The sequence below is a fragment of the Martes martes genome, assembly GCF_963455335.1.
Source record: "Martes martes genome assembly, chromosome: 4".
Classification (NCBI taxonomy): Eukaryota; Metazoa; Chordata; class Mammalia; order Carnivora; family Mustelidae; genus Martes; species Martes martes.
Window position 1 is genome coordinate 155,038,658 of NC_137891.1, and position 18,812 is coordinate 155,057,469.

General features: G+C 42.0%; 1 protein-coding gene across 2 annotated transcripts in view; it reads left to right on the forward strand.

Annotated features, from left to right (window-relative positions):
• Window positions 1-757: 757 nt before the first annotated feature.
• EFCAB14 (EF-hand calcium binding domain 14) overlaps window positions 758-18,812 on the forward strand; it is a 36,734-nt gene continuing 18,679 nt past the window's right edge. The window contains exons 1-3 of one of the 2 annotated variants that reach the window (XM_080800326.1): window positions 758-1,905; window positions 3,408-3,556; window positions 8,816-8,961. In XM_080800326.1, coding sequence (XP_080656452.1) covers window positions 1,724-1,905; window positions 3,408-3,556; window positions 8,816-8,961 — 477 coding nt within the window. In that variant the 5' untranslated portion in view covers window positions 758-1,723. The remainder of the gene's footprint in view (window positions 1,906-3,407; window positions 3,557-8,815; window positions 8,962-18,812) is intronic. The other variant, XM_080800325.1, reaches the window with a different exon arrangement.

Genomic DNA, 18,812 nt, shown 5'->3' on the forward strand with positions numbered 1-18,812 from the left:
CCGGCTCCTTGCAGGAAGCCTGCTTCTCCCTCTCCCAATACCCCTCCTTGTGTTCCCTCTCTCACTGTGTCTCTCTCTGTCAAAAAAATAAAAATCTTTTAGAAAAATTTAAAAAATGAAAAAAGAATTAACGTTTCATTATGAAGATGTCCCAGATGTTGCATAGAATATACTTATACTTTGAAAAAAAAATTCTTTGTTGATCTGAAATTCAAGTTTTCCTGGTGTCCTCTCTGTGTGTGTGTGTGTGTTTAAACCTGGCAATCCTACACAGGAAGGCATGTGCTATTTAGTTCATTGCTGTGTCCCCAGTGCCAGAGCTGCCCCTGACAAGTAGCAAGCTCTCAATAAATATTTATGGAATGAATGAGTGTGTTCAACTGGGTCATTAATCTGTAACACGCCTAAATTTTTCACAAACAGCAAGTGAGTCAGAAGGGCGGAGCCTCTGGACTGTGTCAGCCCAGATCACAACCGGGGGTCTGGCGGCTTCTGAACTTTCCAAGCAGGTCAAGCAGCTGAGTGTTTTGCCAGGAGCAGGTACTCCTGCTCCTGGTGAAAGATTCCGCCCCCAGACAGGTGAGCGGCAGGGCCCAGGCAGCCTTCCTGGGGGCGGGGCCTCCTCAACCGGTAGGCGAGACCCAGCCGGAGCCGGAGCCACGGCCCCTTTAACGCCCCGCCTCCCACCAACTCTAGCGCCCCTGGTGTGACGTCACCGGCGGAGGGCCAATGGAAGCGCGGCTTACTGGCAGGCGGTGCCGGCGGCTGCTGCCAAAGGGGAAGTGAGCTAGGGCTGGAGCTATGGCCCGGGTTTGGAGCCCGCGGCCGCCGCCGCCACCACCACCACCAGCAAGTTGGGAGCAGCTGCGGCTGCAGCCAGAGTGGGGGCCGGAGTCGCGGCTGGAGTGGAGGCGGCGCGTGTGAGTTGCCGAGAGTCGCCAGAACACCTCAAACTCGGCGGGAGCGCTTCAGGTGGGCTGAGCCGCGGTCGCCCCTCCGCACCGCACTACCCTCCCGGCCCAGACAGCAGGGCTGGGGTCTCCCAGGTGCGGGACTGGCAGTTGGCAAGCTGAGCCGTCCGAGCCGTGTTCTAGGCCTTCCTCAGTCTCGGGCCCCTTCAAACTCAAGGCGGAGGCCGGAGAACGGTGATCACCCCCAAGACCCGGTCCTTTTCTTTGGCGCCGAAGCTGTGCCAGGTTGTAGTGGCTTCGAGCCCTCTTCTGCTGCCACCTCTCCAGCTAGGGAGCGACTAGCGTTCTCACTGTTCAGTTCTGCACCTCCCCTTATTCTCCCATCAAGAACAAGTTTCTTTTCGCTCTCTGCTGGAAGTCCTGCCTCGGAAGGCCAATACACCCATCTGCGTGTCCTTCCCCAGCTCCCGGAACACACTTAGAAATATAACCTACCTATTGGGAGATAAAGATTACTTCCCTTGCCACCCGCTTATCTGAGACTCCATGCCCAGAGCCTTACCCATTTTTATCACCAGCTCCTTGGCCATCTCTATGTGACCTCCCCCACCCATCTGAGTACCACTTTCCTCTGGACTCCAGGCTCTAGCCCCCAGCGGATCTGGTCAGTCCCACCCCTGGGTGGGAGTGACCCAGGGCTCTAGCCCAGATTCCCCACCCTGGAAGGCAGCTCCAAGGCGGCGAGAGAATTGGGCGTCGGGTACGAACCTGGCAGCTCAGGAGTGGGTGCACCACTCACCCCACACAAAAAGATGAAGAAGCGCAAAGAGCTCAATGCATTGATCGGCTTGGCTGGGGACAGTCGGAGAAAGAAGCCCAAGAAAGGCTCAGGCCACCGCCTCCTTCGCACTGAGCCTCCTGACTCCGACTCTGAATCCAGCTCCGAAGAGGAAGAGGAATTCGGCTTAGTTGGAAATCGCTCTCGCTTTGTCAAGTGAGTGATGCAGTGGTGAGGGGTGGGTGGGGAAAAGGCATTTCCTTATACTACCAATGGGGAAAATTGAAAGGAAGAAGGGTGTTCTTAGAAAAGAAAAAGGGTGTAGACCTTGGGCGGCAAACAGGAAGATGTTAAGGTGATGAGCTCAGGTTCTGAATGAAGGATAGGTTAGAGATCTGTCTCAAAGTGTATGAAGAACTCTGAATCCAGGGTAGCAATATTGACTTGGGGAATGTGCCAGGAGCCCAGAGAGAGCAAGCTAGGAGTGGCAGGAAAGCTAAGAATAAGTACCTGGGAGCAAAGAAGCTTTGGGGACTAGAACTTTTTAAAACGTGTAGTAGAGACAGGAACTTTAAGACTTCAGATTATTCTTTGCACTCTTGATGAGTCCAGATCTTGAAAGTGAGGTGAAATGGTGAGGAACTTACAGAGTATGAGCCTCAAGAGTATGTGGAGAGTAGGAAACAAAAAGAAGAGGCAACTTCCTCCCAAACCACTTTTAGATGGTGCAGCCCCCTAGGCAAATCCAGTAGTGAGCTTTGAGGACATTGAGAATTGGGTCCCAGGGTGGGAAAAGGCTGAAGGGAACCTTGAAGTTGTCCTTGGACCCTCTCAGGGAGCACACTGAAAGGAAAGAATATTAGCCTGAGGATGTGGAAGCAAGGGCTAGGCAGAAGGTTGGGGTGCTGAAAGAGATTAAATTGAGGTTTTTTTGTTTAGAATGTCTTTGTCCTTTTATTTTGTTAAAGGAAGAGTTTGGTTTCTAATGAGCTTCATCAGATTAAGTAGTTAAGGGCTATCTTAGATTTGGGATATGAAGGTCTGATGAAATGGAACAGTTCCACTGGAATAGTTGTCTTGTTGAGTTTGTTTACTCTTTACTGTTTACTGCCCTGTTGAGTTTGAGTGCTGTTTGAAGTTTGGTGTGAAATCTAACACCTTTCCGTGTTTCCTGCCTTCTAGGCCAATAAGCTAGAGTACACCAGGTGTCCATTTAAACCTGCAGTGCTGATTTCTTTCATGCATTTGCAGTAAAACTTGCTCAAAAGTGTATGAAGTTTCAGTAATTTGAAACAGGCTCCCCTGGAGAGGCTACATGTTAGAAATCAAGAAATAGATAGGTAAATTACAGTGGTGTGATTTATTGCAGAGACGCTCTGATCTTTACACTTCCCTAACCTGAACTTGTTGGGAAAGTGACACTTCCCTAACCTGAACTTCTTCCTGAACTTGGGGGAAATCCGTGATGACGGTTGTGGGCTGCAGTGCCCACAGGATCTCTTTGTGTGTCATGTGAAGTTTGAAACCTTTATGTACAAAAGATGAACTCTTCATAGGTCATCTTATTTAGTCACTTTCAACCTGCTGTTCAGATTTAAGAATGTGGTACCCAGTGTTCCCTGGTAAATAGCCATATGGTGAAACATGTATGCTATTTCTAATACAGCTGTACTCATAATCACTCTTGTACTCCTGGTTGAATTTGTTCTTATGATCAGGGGAGACTATTTACGATGCTGCAAGATCTGTTATCCCCTCTGTGCTTTTGTCATCCTTGCCGCCTGTGTTGTGGCCTGCGTTGGCTTGGTGTGGATGCAAGTTGCCCTGAAGGAGGATCTGGATGCCCTCAAGGAAAAATTTAGAACAAGTAAGTGGTTGCCCTTTTCAGAATGTTATCTTGCTTCCAGGTTCACACAAAGTGAACCATGCCGAATTAAGAGTTTTGCCCATTCTGATGAAACAATTATATATTCCTTCCAGCCTTCTTATATTCTTTCTTAGCTATCAGCTTGAATGTGGGAACAGTTATTTGTTTGCTTCTTTTTAAACCCACAAACAAAAATGGTGCTTATGCACCATCAGGACAAATAGCATCTGAAATACTGGCATTGCAGTCAATACCTAAAGTGCAGAAAGGAAGTGCTAAGGTCCAGGAGTCTAGAACCTTGGTCAACCTCCACCTGTTGCCACTTTATACTTCCCCAAGTATACTTCCCCAAGTATGAAGTGGCAATACCAACATCAGGCTATTTCCTTCCTCCTCGCAGGGCCATGTGGGAGTATTTGTCAGACAATTTCCTCCTTAAGAAAAACTGTATGGAACGGACAATAATAATAGCTAGCATTTATGGAGTGCTTACTGTGTACCAAATCACAAATAAATATTTTTCTCATGAGTTTTAAAGCTTAAGAGACTTTATGTTGAACAATTTCATATATTCTAAATTAGAAAGTTGTATTTTGCCACATCTAAGGTACTTTATCTGAAAGGTGTGTTTGCGTAGTAGCTTCAACCACATTTGACCTATCTTCCTTTAGCAACACAGATCTTTGGTTCGAGGTTTCAGGGTTTTAGCTTTTCTAAGCTAAAGAACCAGTTTTAAGTTAATCACAGATGCCTTAAGGTTAGCAGCATTAGCACACAGGGAAACTGACCACTAGGCTTTCTCAATGTCATAGCAAAATCTGGCCCCAGAACTGGAATCAGAGTTGTGTCCTCATTTCCCATCTTAAGTTTTAGGAGATCACAACTTCCATGCTGTCCTTCACCCCAGCTTCGCCTTGCTGCCTGCAGTTATTCAAGTTCCGAACCTGACCTAGGGACAGCTCACCTTTAGTTACTGTGTTAATGATGTTCTTACTGATGTTGCTTGAAAAAAATGTTGAAATACTAATTTTGGTTTTCTTCTGATTCAAGAAAAGGAATTGGGTAAACCACAATTCTGTGTCAGAATCATCTTGACCTATATGTTTAATCAACTGGTGGAATCAGAGTATAGTATAAGAAAGAATGAGATTTTGTATTCTAGTTAATTTCCTTCTTTAATGATTGTCCATACCAGAACTGCAAAATTTTTTTAAAGCCAGTGTTTTCTTTGTAAGTGGTAATCGTAACTTGGAAGTGAGGTTCTCAGAAAGAGTGTTTAACTATGAATAATCGCTGAAGACCCCTGTCTGTGCCCTCATCTCTCTGTAATTAATTGGGCCTACTAGGTTTGTACTACAGCTTGTTTTGATCACATATAGCAATCATTTTTTTAAACATTTCAAAACATTGCTCACTTCTACCCTCCAGGGACTCCTTTCCCTGACTGCTCTATGGCTGTGTTTACAGGACACCCATGTAACTTATACCTTAGCTGAGCTTTTCAGGGAATTTCTTTTTTTAGAAATGTATATTTGAAGTGCACACAGGTCATAGACCTGGCAGTCAGTCAACAAATATTTGTCAATCATTTGCTAATACCAATCCCTGGAAACACTATATTCAGGAGATGCCAGGACATATACCCTGAACTGTGAGACCTGCTTTCTACCACTGAGCAACAGTCCCCTGGGATCCTGACTACATTTGTCAGCCAGCTGAATGAAGCAGATTTGGAATTGTCAGTCCAGCTGCTTTGTTGTCTTTCGTTTGCTGCAGTAGAAGTGCCAGCCTTGTAATTTCTGGGGGTGGAGCCTGGGGCATAGTTAGTCCATTGGCTGAACCATTGTGGACCACTTGCCCAAGAGTTTTTTGTGAAAACCATCATTTGAGTAAATGAGGTCCATCTGGTTAAGCTTAGTTTTTCTTTGAATTATATTTCTACTTTAGATATATTTCAGTAACTTTATTTTTATTTCTTGTTTTTCAAGAGGACAGTGGAAGTCACAGATTCAAAGAAGACCACCTACTGGTCTGGCTTTCATACCTTTTTGAGAAATTCAGAGCCCTTGTTCTTTATTTCAATAAATTTTCAAAGACATTTGTCAGGAAGGGAGGCAGGATTGCTGAAATGTCTGAAATAGAAAGCAAAGCAGATAGAGTTGGTATTTTTCCTTGTGGTCAAGGAACAACTTGATCCTTAAGCTGAAGGTACTCATTGGTCTTGAAACTTATTAGTTCATTATTCTTTCCAGAACCAAGTAACCAAGTAACCTCCAGAAAACCTCCACAATTATTCTAAGGAAGATTCTGTTCTCAGCCATCTCTCCCTGTCACTCAACAATGGAACGCTAGAGTGGAGGAAAAGAATTCAGAAGAGAAGGAAAGAATAAATCAGGCCATTTCCTTTTCGATCACACGGCCAGGGTAGCAGTTTGGTCATTTAGTACAGAACTTAAAAATGGTCTTGTAGTAAGGAGGGCTTTAGGGTGTAAGTGTCTGACAGCTGGAGTACACTAGAGAGAGTGCTGGTCCTAAGAGCAGAAGGTTTGACTGTTGAATCCTGGGTTGCTCATTAGTAGCTATAAAGTGTGGATAAGTCCCTTATTCTTTCTGAGCTTACATTTTCCCATCCATAAAACCCAAAGACATATTTATGCCACCAGAACACTTTGGGCATCTCTCTGTCATACCATGCATCCCACTGTGTAGTTATTCTGTAACGACTCCTTGCCTCACTCCCACCCCCCAGACTGAGAGCTTCAGGGTCTTTGGCATGCACTAGTGCTGAGTGCAGGGCTGGGCACATGATAGGAACTCAGTAACAAGTTGAATGATTACATAAAAGTTTATTGCAAACTAAAGGCATTTAAGTATAAAATATTGCTGTTAGCATTGTATGTCTTCTGTCTAAAGAGTGTGTGCAAAAATCTCTACTTCCTGATCTTAGAGATCAGGAAAAGAGGTGGTAAGTTCTTTTGAGTATTAATGTACTAGATTTTTTTTTTAAGATTTTATTTATTTATTTGACAAACAGAAATCACAAGTAGGCAGAGAAGCAGGCAGAGAGAGAGAGGAGAAAGTAGGCTCCCTGCTGAGCAGAGAGCCCGATGCGGGGGCTCAATCCCAAGGACCCTGGGATCATGACCCGAGCCGAAGGCAGAGGCTTTAACCCACTGAGCGACCCAGGCGCCCCAATGTACTGGATTTTAAATGAGTTGCTTTCCATGTTGGAAGAACATAAATTATAATCATAAGTTGTTTGTTACTCTTCCTCCCATTTATGTAGCCAAAGTGCCTTGACTTGGCTACTGTCTCCTGAAAAGCCCCAAGTCATATAATGAAAATGATCCTCTCTTGGCTCATAGATTTTTTTCCCCCGATTTTTGTGGGGATTTTTTGTTGTTGAGTTTCATTGAATTTTCTTTGTTTAACTTAATAGGACAGCACTAACTCCATTTCATACCCTACAATCATTTCCCTGGACAAGCACTAGAGTGCTTCTGTGTACCTGGCACTGTGCTGAGCCCTGGAAATACATCACAAATAAGTCCTGGTCCCTGTCCTTAAGCAACTCTCTGTCTCTCTTAGTCTGGTAAAGGAGACACGTGAGTAAATAGTTACAGCACAGTGCGTTAAGTGCTTGATAGAGTTTGCAGTGGTGAAGTGGTGGTGGGCGTCCAAGATAGGAGCCCAGCTATTTGTGGTGAATCTTAAAAGGAAATAAATAGGCTAAGGTAGCAGAAATGGAGAAGGGCCAAGCCAAGGGCATCTAGGCAGAAAGAATAGTGTGTACAGAGTCACTGAGACTTAAAGAGGTCAGTTTGTCTGGAAAATCCACTTTACCAGAAAATAGATTGAAGAGGAAGGTAAAGTGATACAAAAAGTGGTTGGGAGGTAAGCAAAGGCCAGATTTATGCAGTTAGTGATGCTTAACGAGTGCCTAAAATGTGCCAGGTGTATTCCAAATGCTGACCCTACAGAGAGAAACAACAACAACAAAAAATCATGGCACTTAAATTTTAGTAAATTGTTTTATATCTTTCCTGTATGCCAGGTTTTTTTGGTTTTAAAGAAAGTATGTAACAACTAATTGGGCAATCTGTGGCTTTAAGAAAAGTGATGTGGGTTTTATTCTGGAGGATCAGCCATGATCAGTATTTTATTTTTCATGAAAAGGAAAAATATCTTTAAAGACAGAAGAGAAAGCACTCTTTCAGGCCTCTGCCTTTAGGCTGGCAAATCTCTAAACCAATCAGGAGATACTGTTTCCCAAAGGAAAAGCCAAATATCACCCTACACTTCACCTAACATGTTCATTTATCTTCTGTTTCACTTTGGGCTTTTGGGTTGATTTAAGATTTAAGAAAACACTATTTGCGGGGCACCTGGGTGGCTCAGTGTGTTAAGCCGCTGCCTTTAGCTCAGGTCATGATCCCAGGGTCCTGGGATTGAGCCCCACATCGGGCTTTCTGCTCAGCAGGGAGCCTGCTTTCCTTCCTCTCTCTGACTGCCTCTCTGTCTACTTGTGATCTCTGTCAAATAATAAAATCTTAAAAAAAAAAGAAAACACTATTTGCTGTTTATGAAAAAATTTAAAATTATAATCCTCATAACAGCATTTGAAAGGTGGTTAAGAACCCATCTTGCATTTGACCAGTTTGAGAGAGAAAAAAAAAGTTAGATTAGATTTAAGCATTTAGGGATGTAATTTTTGACATCACCTTAAGAATTAATGGAGTAAGGTTTATAAATCTCCACTTGACTAATCACAAAGCTCCTTAATTGCTCTGGTTAATAATTAGTATTTATTTATGACCTCTTGTATGCCTGCTCAGCCCTGTTTAGTACTTCACAACCATTCTTTCACTTAATTCTAAAAATCCTGTAAAGTATATTTTATCTCTGTATTACAGATGAGGAAACTGAGCTCAAAGAGTTTGAGTAATTGACTCAGGATCACAGTAAGTTACAGAGTCCAGCTGTTTCTGCTGATACTTTGTTATCATTTTTAGCCATCTGACTTTTAAAAGTTGTACCCCAGTGGTGAAGTAGCCCCAGTTAAAATGGTGCTTTCATATTAAAAATATACATTTACATAAATTTTAAAAAACAGTGTAGCTGGTAGATAGGAATTCAGTCGTCCTACCAGGATTGACTTCTATTAATCTGTCTTCCTTCCTACTGTAAGATCATCTTTTCATCTTGGAGTCAAGAGAGTACTCTGTGGTTATTTATTATTATTCTTATTTTTGCTTTTAGTGGAATCTAATCAGAAAAGCTCATTCCAAGAAATTCCCAAACTTAATGAAGAACTACTCAGCGAACAAAAGCAACTCGAGAAGATTGAATCTGGGGAGCTGGGCTTGAACAAAGTCTGGATAAACATCACAGAAATGAATAAGCAGGTAGCAAATGTGTGATTTTATTTCTGTGTAAGCTGTGAATGTTTAGTTTTGTTTAGTATGAATTTGTAGGTATAGAGCAGCACTCACTTCTGATTGTTTTACTTTTTGAGATGACGTTTTACATACTGTGATCCCAGCACATTAAGGTTAGGTAAAATGGATAATAGTATGCATTACCAAATATATAAAATGTTAACCCTTTCTGCAAAGGAATGGTTTTATCAAGCAGAGTAGTTTGGAGGGAGTTGGAAATTCTTGAGTCAGTTTTTCCTAAGGAGCAGTGTAGGTATCAAATAGAATGTCATTCTGACCTCAAAGAAAAATGGGTAGTCTGTTTGTATTAGGTAATAAGAGCTTACTTGGTTTAATAGAGTTCACAAACTCACAGATGCAGCTTGGGCGTAGTGGTGTACACTGTAGTAAAACAAGCCTGTAAACCATCTGCAGCTAATGATAGTTATTCTAGACCCACACAGGAAGAGGTAGCAGAGTTGGTTAAATACCTTGGCCAGGCAAGCAAGCCTAGAACAAAAATGTTTTCAGTCCCTAAGTTGACCAGATCTCAGTAGGCATTGATTCCAAAAGAGGGATTCTGACAGAGGGAAGGGGCTAATTCAGAGGATATTAATTGAGCATCTCCTGTGTATCAGGCGCTAGAGTTGTCACTAGGTCCTGTAGCCTCTGTCCTCAGTTTTTGCAGTTTAGTTAGAAAAGATGTACGCTGGCAAGAAGAGTCAAGCACTGGAGGAATGGTACTCCTGTGGAGTGCTTAGAAACAGATGCACTGCGGGGCTCAGTCGGTTAAGTGTCTGCTTTCGGCTCAGGTCTTGAGCCCAGGGTCCTGGGACTGAGCCCTCCAAAGGCACTGGGCTCCCTGCTCAGCGGGGGGCCTTCTTCTTCCTCTCCTGCTGTTTGTCTTCCTTGTGCTCTCTCGCGGTCTTTCTCTGGCAAATCAATCAATCAATCGGTCTTTAAAAAAATAAATAAATATACCATCTTCGTTGGGGCTAAGCAGATACTCTGTTCTTCAGAAGGGAGTCCCAAAGTTCAGAATCAGCCACTGGCAGGGAGCGCCGTGCTGGAATTAAGCGCTTACACACATTTCCGAAGCTACAGCCAGCTCTCAGCAGCAGTGGGGGGCGTGTGGCAGGTCAGCACTTAAGGCCAGGGGTCAGTGGCCTGCAGCAGTGGCTTTCAGAATTCTCCTGGAACTCACAAAAAGAAATGTTTTATGTCATTACCCAATAAACACATACCTACATACATATATGTGTAACTAAAGTAAAAGTTTCTGAAAACGGTAACTTACCCTTAGTATGCCTTGTGATATTTTATTTCCTATTCAGTTTTGTTTCACTTTTTAAAATTACTGATGAAATAACTGATAGGTTGTAGCACCCACTATTTGCTTGTTATCATTTATCTTTGGATTCTCAGTAATTAGGGAGAAGCCAGTATTCACTCCCTTTTGTAAAAAGAATAGGATAAATTGTGGCCTTGCTTTTATTGACAGAGCAAATTAGCAGTTTGGTCAGAGATGATATCAAGTGAAAATAGACCACAGTGAAGCACTGAGAAATAGTTCGTTAGCATCTCTCACTGGGGCAAACCGTGGATTCCATTGAGAGAATCCATCACGGAGCTCACTCTTCTGAGGCAGGGATGAAATCTTTCAAGATGAAAAGTCAATGTCAACTCTTTCCCATCTCATTCATGTAAATCAGCATTGTGGGAAGAATCGAAAGGGGAAATTGGTACTCGGTGTGAGAGGACATACAGGTTATCAAACCTTTGCTACATATTTTGGCTTTTTTTTTTTTCCCCTCCAAATTTTGGCTTTGAATTCTCTTTAACCAGGAATCTAGCAACAAAAGAATCATTTTGTTCTCGGATTGGCTCTTAGTTTTAATGCAGGAAGTACCTGGGAAGGCAGGTATGCAGGAAAAGTTTACTCCAGTCCCAGGGCTTCGTATATAAAACGGGGAGAGACTGAACTGAAACCCTTTCCATTTTAGTCTCCTGGACCTTCAGAGCTGAGGGGAGTGACTGCTGAGACCAGCCAGAAGCTGGCATGGGCGCGGGAGGCTGGTGGTAGTGCAGTGAGCTTCATGTTGGTCCAAGGGGAGCTCATCGCTCTCTGAGTGATTTTCTAAAATTACTGTTACACATATCTGATGGTCTGTTCAAGTAAAAGGCATTTGTCCTAAATCAGAATAGGTATAAAAATAAAATCCATATTTAATTTCTATGTTTCTGTGTCTAAGGGTAACTGTCAGTTAAGATGCTTTTATTGGCAAATTATTTTTTAAAAAGCAATTCAAAGTGGCTTTATAAGAAAATGGAGTACATCAGTTAACAAGAACTGTCCTTAGCCCAGTTTGAGCTGAAGTTAATGCCAACTGAAAAAAAAAAAAGCTATTAGTTTGAAATAAGTTAAAATCAAATTTTATATTGAAAACTTTTAAACTAATAGTTAAAAATCTTGCTTACTTTTCTGTTTTATTCATGAAACCTCTGATTTCGTACCCATTGCCTTTCTCAGCCGGTACAGGGAGTGTCCTCCTTCTTTGAAGACTGTTAATTCAACCAGTGCTTAATGAGCTGCTTTTTATAGAGTTAGGCCTTGGATTCAAAACCAAAAATGATGATTCTTGTCCCCAAGGCTCTTATAGCCAAATGGAGGAGACAGAAAAGTAAACAATTGTAAAACAGCCTTGTGGGCAATAAGAAGTAGGTCCAGATGAGTGCTAGAGGGACACTTTTAAGGATGTGTCTAATCAGAATGGCTGGGGCCAGGTAGGGTTCTCTGACATCATGAGCTGAGTCCTGAAGGGTACATAGGAGTTGGCCAGGGGTATTCTGCAGAAAGAGAGAAGGGTATCATAGGTATCCCATCCAAGTACTAACGAGGTCCGACCCTGCTTAGCTTCCGAGATCAGACGAGATCGGGCGCGTTCAGGGTGGTATGGCCGTAGACTGTCATAGGTAAAACATGAGTAGAGTTAATCCTCATTTGCAGATTCCATATTTGTGCATTCGCCTACTTGCTAAAATTTGTAACCCCAAAATCTATACTTGTGCTGCTTTTGTAGTCCTTCACCGACAGGTGTACAGTGGCAGAATATTTGAGTCACCCAGCACAGACGTTTCCAGTTGATGTCAAGCAAGGTGTCACTCTGCTTTGTTTCAGCTGTCATACTGTAAACAGATTTCCTTTTTGAACTATGTTTACTGCCATGTTTTCACACTTCATGGAGTTTTTTTGGTGATTACACTGCTTGACATGTCCCCCTAGCATAGTGCTCAAGTACTGTCTAGTATTCCTAAGTGCAAGAAGGCTGTGATGTGTCTTTTTTTTTCCCCCTTTGGTCAGAGAGAGAGCACAGGAACACATATAGGCAGCGGAAAGCAGGCTGTCTGCTGAGCAAGGAGCCCGATGCAGGGCTCCATCCCAGGACCCTGGGATGAAGGCAGAGGCTTAACCAACAAGCCACCCAGGCTTCCCAAGGCTGTGATGTGTCTCACAGAGAAAATACGTGTGTTAGATCAGCTTCAGGCATGAGTTCAGCAATGTATATTTAATAAGATGTCTTTAAATAGAAATAGCTATAAAATAAGGTTATATATTATATTGACCAGTTGACAAAAATGTGACCAGACAGCTCTCAAGAACCTAACCCTGTACTTCCCTTAGGAGCAGTGGTTCAATATTCACTAATTCAGTGTTTGCTGCAACTTTCTAGAGCATAACTATTGTGAATAATGAGGATTTACTGCATGTCCAGAAGAAAAGACAAATGAAAAACAGTGCATTCAGGGAATTTTAATAGTTCATCATAGCTAAGTTTGGTGCAAAGAGGCCAGAAGTAAGGATATGTCAGGAAGAGCCATATCAAGAAGGACCTTGAGTGCCCTTCTGTATGCTCTCTTTCTCTTGGCACTCAGTCCTGATACCTTATATGATAGTTATATAACTATCTAGTATAGATATCTAGTATATATAGATATCTAGTATAGATATCTAGTATATAACTATCTAGTGTAGATAGTTATATAGATATATATAGATAGATATAACTATCTAGTATAGATAGCCTCTGTACTAGAACTTGTGAGTTTTAAGCATGATGATGGCAATAATGAGAACAATTAAGATGATAACTGCCATTCATTAAATGTTTTTTTGTGCAGGCCACAGTTAGATGCACTACATGTGAGATCTCCTTTTTTGCTTCAATAGCCCTATGAAGTAGGAGGTGGTATCTCCATTTTACAGATAAGAAAACTAGGCTCGGGCGCCTGGGTGGCTCAGTTGGTTGAGCGACTGCCTTCGGCTCAGGTCATGATCCCGGACTTCCAGGGTTGAGTCCCGCATCAGGCTCCCAGCTGGTTGGGGAGTCTGCTTCTCCCTCTGACCTTCTCCTCTCTCATGCTCTCTCTCACTCATTCTCTCTCAAATAAATAAATAAATAATTTAAAAATCTTAAAAAAAAAGAAAACTAGGCTCAAAGAGGTTAAATGGTTGGCTCAAGGTTGCACAGCTGTGTAGCAATACTAATATTAAAATATTTAAGGCCTAGGAGCCTGTTTTCTTTCTAGTTTTTCATTCTGCTTTACATCTTTATATTAAGGTTGCAGTAGGTGCTCAGTAGATCGAGTTGAAAGGCTGTGATATCAGGTCCCTATTAAGGCTCATAATCATTCATCATTGATGATTATCTGTTTTAGTAAGTCTTTTACTTACTATATAAAGAATCCTTAATTTTAATCCCAAAGTAAAAAAAAAAAAAAAAAAGCAGCGTTTCAGGCTCTATAGTATAAAATGGTCTGATAAGCAAATGGTCTACAGTAGTTATTTTTAATTCTGCTAATGAAAAGTCATGTAATATGCATAAAAGTCATGATTCATCTTTTGTCAGGAATGTGGGTTTTTTTCTTAATGGTTTCTACTTAATTCAACTTTTTAGACTCTTTGAACTATATTTTGTGACTTTTAGAGATAGATTCTGTAGTGCTTGAATCTGATCTGACATTCTAGAATATCTATCAGAGACTAGAGCAGTAAAAGGAGAGTGCCCCTTGTCTCTCCATTCTAGTTACACATGTAGCTTTGCTGTACTTTTCCACAGATACTGACTCTTCTTCGCTCTCACAAGAGAAATGCTGAAAGATGGAATCCGGCTTTGCAGTTTGAGAATGTAGCTGAGTCTTAGTGACCAATGTGGGGTTCAGGTCTTGTAAATGAGTAAGAAGTCCTAAGTGATGTTTGGTATTTAGAGAGTTACTGGTGAGCTCTCCAGGGCATACTCTTTCAGGGAAGCAGCTGATACCCTAGGCCTGGGGTGTTTGGGGGATGGGGAGAAGTGGAACAATACTTTACCTTATCCTACTTGCATTGACTTGCACCTGCTCCTCTGCTTTTGGGTGAAGTGGTAGCTGCCTCCAGCCACACTGGCCATTTGGGAGGCCATTACCATTCTTGAGATGCTTCTAATTAGCTTCAGGATCTATTCCTCAGAGAATAGTTTCTACCTAGATCACTCCACCCAAAACATAGCTTGTGTCTTTTAGGATCTGGCCAGTTGTAAGTGGAAGCAGTATGTTCCCTTAGGTCTCCAAAAGATAACCACATAATTGATAGGGCATTTGGAATTACTGTATTCTTGCCCATCAAGTTGGTATTGAGTCAATTGTATACATACTTTGGGGCACTGAGTAAAACATACCTGGGGAAGGCCTCCTTCCTTGCACTTTATGACTAAGTACATTAAGATAGTCTTGGAAGACCCAGTGAAGGGCATGGAAGAAAGGGCCAGCCTAGGAAATCTGTTAAATGCTTCCAGAGTCATGGTGTCTTTTTTCTATGTGTGTATTTCTCTGCCATCTTTTGTCTTTAAAATTTTATGAGTAATATATGCGTGTATTCTTACCTAAGGTTTAAACAATAAAATACATAAGGAACTCCTTAAGAAAATTTCCCTTCAGTGCACATCTCTGTGTGTTCCCCCTTCACACACATTTCCAGGCCCCATAGGTGTCCATTGCCATTAGTCTGGGCTGCATTCTTCTAGCCTCCTTTCTGTGAAAAATCTTAATAGCTTTTAATAAGAATTAGTTTATGCTTTAGTGTGTGTGTATGTGTGTGTGAGAGACCAGATGAATGGAGTTATTCCCTGTATATTGTTCCACAACTTCTTTGTTCACTGAATATATCTTCTCATCCTTAGTAGACATTTGGGTGGTTTCTAGGGTTTACTATTACAAATAGGGAAGCAGTAGATTCTGTTGTGCATACATGTTTGTGTACATGAGCAAGTAATGTGTAGATAGAGTTCCAGAAATGAAATTGCTTAATTAAAGGATATAAACACTGAAATTTTTATTTATTTATTTTTATTTGCCAGAGAGAGAGAAAGAGAGCAAGTGAGCAGGAGTTGGGGGGCAGAGGGAGCAGCAGACTCTCTGCTGAGCAAGGAGCCCAGTGGGGGACTCGATCCCAGGACTCTGGGATCATGACCTGAGTCAAAGGCAGACACTTAATCGACTGAGCCACCCAGGCTCCCTAACCACTCAAATTTTGACATGTACTCCTCGATAACCTTCTTACAGGTCTTCTCCAGTTTACATTCCCATTAATGATACATAAGAATGCCTATTTCCTTTAAGTCCTTTTCAAACCTCAGTATCATTCATATCTTTTTAAAGGTATGGATTAAAACAATCTCCGTGATGTAATCGCTACCCTTAAGAGGTTTATTGTTTGCTGAGAGTATCTCTCTGTGGGCTGAGGTTTCTCACCTATCATGTTTTTAAATGGCTAGAGTTGGAATGTTGAAGATTAGTCTGAATATTTTAGCGCATTTATGGAGAATGACATGTTTTAAGTGCTTATTAAATTTCACTGTTAAAGAGCTAACACTAATTTGGTATTTTGTTTGTACTATGTACTGTGCTAAGAGCTTTAGTTATATATCTCATTTCATCCTCATGGCCTGTATTAGTCATCTGTCTCTGTGTTACCTTCATCCCAAAACTTAATGACTTAACAGAAGAAGCATTTGTTGCCTCACAGTTTCTGTGGGTCAGGAATTTGGGAGCTGCTTAGTTGAGTAGTTCTGGCTAAGATCTCTCTAAGGTTGCTTTTAAGGTCTAGGCCAAGGCTGCATCATCTGAAGGCTTCCCTACAACTGCAGGATCTTCACCCACATGGCTTATTGGCCACAGTTCTTAGTTCCTCTCAACGTAGGCTTCTCCACTGGGCTGCTTGTGTGTTCTCACAACACAGCAGCTGGCTTCCATGAGTGAGTGATCCAAAGGGCAGCAAAGAAGCAGCCCTGGTGCTTTTAACGAACTAGTTTCCAAAGCTGCCCATTTTCTCTTCCACTTTATTGGCTAAAAGTGAGTCAGTGGGGATGGGCCACGTTCAAGGGAAGGGGATTACATTCCACCTGTTGAAGAGAAGACTATCAAAGAATTTGTAGACATATTTTAAAACATGCATACATCCCTGTGAGGTGATTGTTAAACAGTTTTTATTGTTCCAGCCATTTTACTGGTGAGAAAAATGAGTCAACTACTTATTTAGGCTTATCTCCTCCTTCCTGGCCTCTATCCTCTACTCTGCTTAGACTAGTCTTCTCACTGTCCTCCTAGACAGAGTGTTCTTTCTCAGCCATACATTCATTCAGTGAATACTTTAACTGATGATTGTCTGTATGCCGGGCATATTATGGAAAATGCTGAAATAGACATGGTCCATATGTCATGGAGCTTCCAGTCTAGTGGAATACAGAATCTTTAATCAAGTATCACACAAATAAATAAGTCATTGTCACTTTGAGAAAGACCGTGAAGAAAAGGTATTCTTGGGCCTATTCATGCTGTCGTTCCCTACTGATATCCTAATACCACACTCACCTGTTTAACCTAGAAAGGAAACCTGTTTTATTTTTATATATAAAAGTCTTACTTCTCCATCAGAATATAATTTGAATCCCACTTCAGTGAAGGCTGTCCCTTTCGGCCTACACAAATATCTTTTTCTTTGAACTTTATTTGGTATCACATCTAGTACTTAATTATTTCTTTAATGTTACCTAACAAGGCACCTGGGTGGCTCAGTGGGTTAAAGCCTCTGCCTTGGGCTCAGGTCATGATCTCAGGGTCCTGGGATCGAGCCCCACATCGAGCTCTCTGCTCAGCAGGGAGCCTGCTTCTCCTCTCTCTGTCAAATAAATAAAATCTCTAAAATAAAAAATGTTACCTACTTACCTCTACTCTTCTACCTCCCCCTCTTTGTGTCTCCCTTCTCCTCTCCCTTTCTTACTCACATTATGTGTTCCTCCCACCAAGCCTTCTTTCTGTTCTTCAAATATGCCAAGCTCTTCCCTGCACTGGGGCATTTGCCCTAGCAGTTCCCTCTGCCCTGAAATGCACTCATTCAGTCTTTGACTAAGTCCTTCTTGTTATTAAGATCTCAGTTCAAATTTCATCTCGTCTGACAATCTAATCTAAAGTCACCTTATTTAAATTTTCTTCTAATGCACCCCACCATCCTGTGTTTTTCTTATATAAAATTGTCTGTCTCTTTGCACTAAAATGTAAATACTGCAAGATCACTGTATTTTCACCACTGGTATGGAATAGGGCTCATTTGTTGCAGTCATGAATGAATGAAAAATGGTCTGAAGCTCCTGAATATATCTCTCTTAAAAGGCAAGAGGGAAAGAGGCCTGAGATCCTGGGCTTCTTAGAGTGGACTTCCTGGTTCAGAACATGCTGCCACTTGCTCCAGGAATCCTGTTGAAATTCCTTGCTCATCTGATACTTTTCCTCTTTATTTTTCTTTCACCTTCTACTAGGATGTAAGCTCCTTGAGAGTAAAACCTCACGGTCTTGTTTGCCACTGTCTGCACAGTGCCTGCGGCAGTGCCTAACACAGAGACACCCAGCCCTGGTGTGTGTCTGTCCTCTGAAGGAAAGAAGAAGGGATCAGGTTCTCTTTGTCTGCTGTCCATCTGCTACTGCCTACCACAGTGTTAGGCACATAACAGGTGCCCAGAAACTTCAGTGGTTTTTCTGTGAGGCCATTTGGAATATAATTGCTATTGGTAGATCTGTGTCCTCATCCTAGAATTTGGGGCAGGAAAGCAGTTTGGAACTAAGACTCTTTCAAGAATGTTTTGAGCCACACTACAAAGGTGTTGGGATGTGATCTCTGCTGCCTGAAATTATGTATTATACAGGTTCCCCCAGTCCTCCTTCAAGACAGAAGTCTAGCCATTTAGAATTCTACCCCTACATAGCAGAAGGGAAGACACATTTTCTTTTTATTCAATTCCTATTTTAATACAAGTACTGCATCAGTCAGCGTGTCAGTGGGTATTTATGGAGCCCCTTTAGGTACAGAGTAGTACTTTGGTTGAGCTATTGAGTTTGAAATATTAATCACATTGTTAAACCAAAACTGAATCTCCAAGTAGTTTAAAGTGTTGCACAAGCTCCTGTAGACTGTATTTTGTGATGATGGGCTTTTACTTTATAATATATGTTCCCACTTGGTCAGGAACAAAAGTTCAGTAAATAACCAAGGTGTTATTTTTTACCAAAATGAAATCTTTCAGGGGTTCTTGATCATTAGCTTTCTCCCTGTCCAATTGTTGAGGGATCGTGTTGTAATCACTGCAACTTTTCGGTAACAAGAGTTGGATCTTGTAGCTGCCAGGAGTAAGGTGAAGAATAATACTTGCCTTTCCCTCTTTGGCACTGGTGTTTAAATTGGGCAGGGAAAGTGTGCTTGGGTAGCACATTGGTTAAGCATCCAACTCTGGGTTTCCACTCAGGTTGTCATC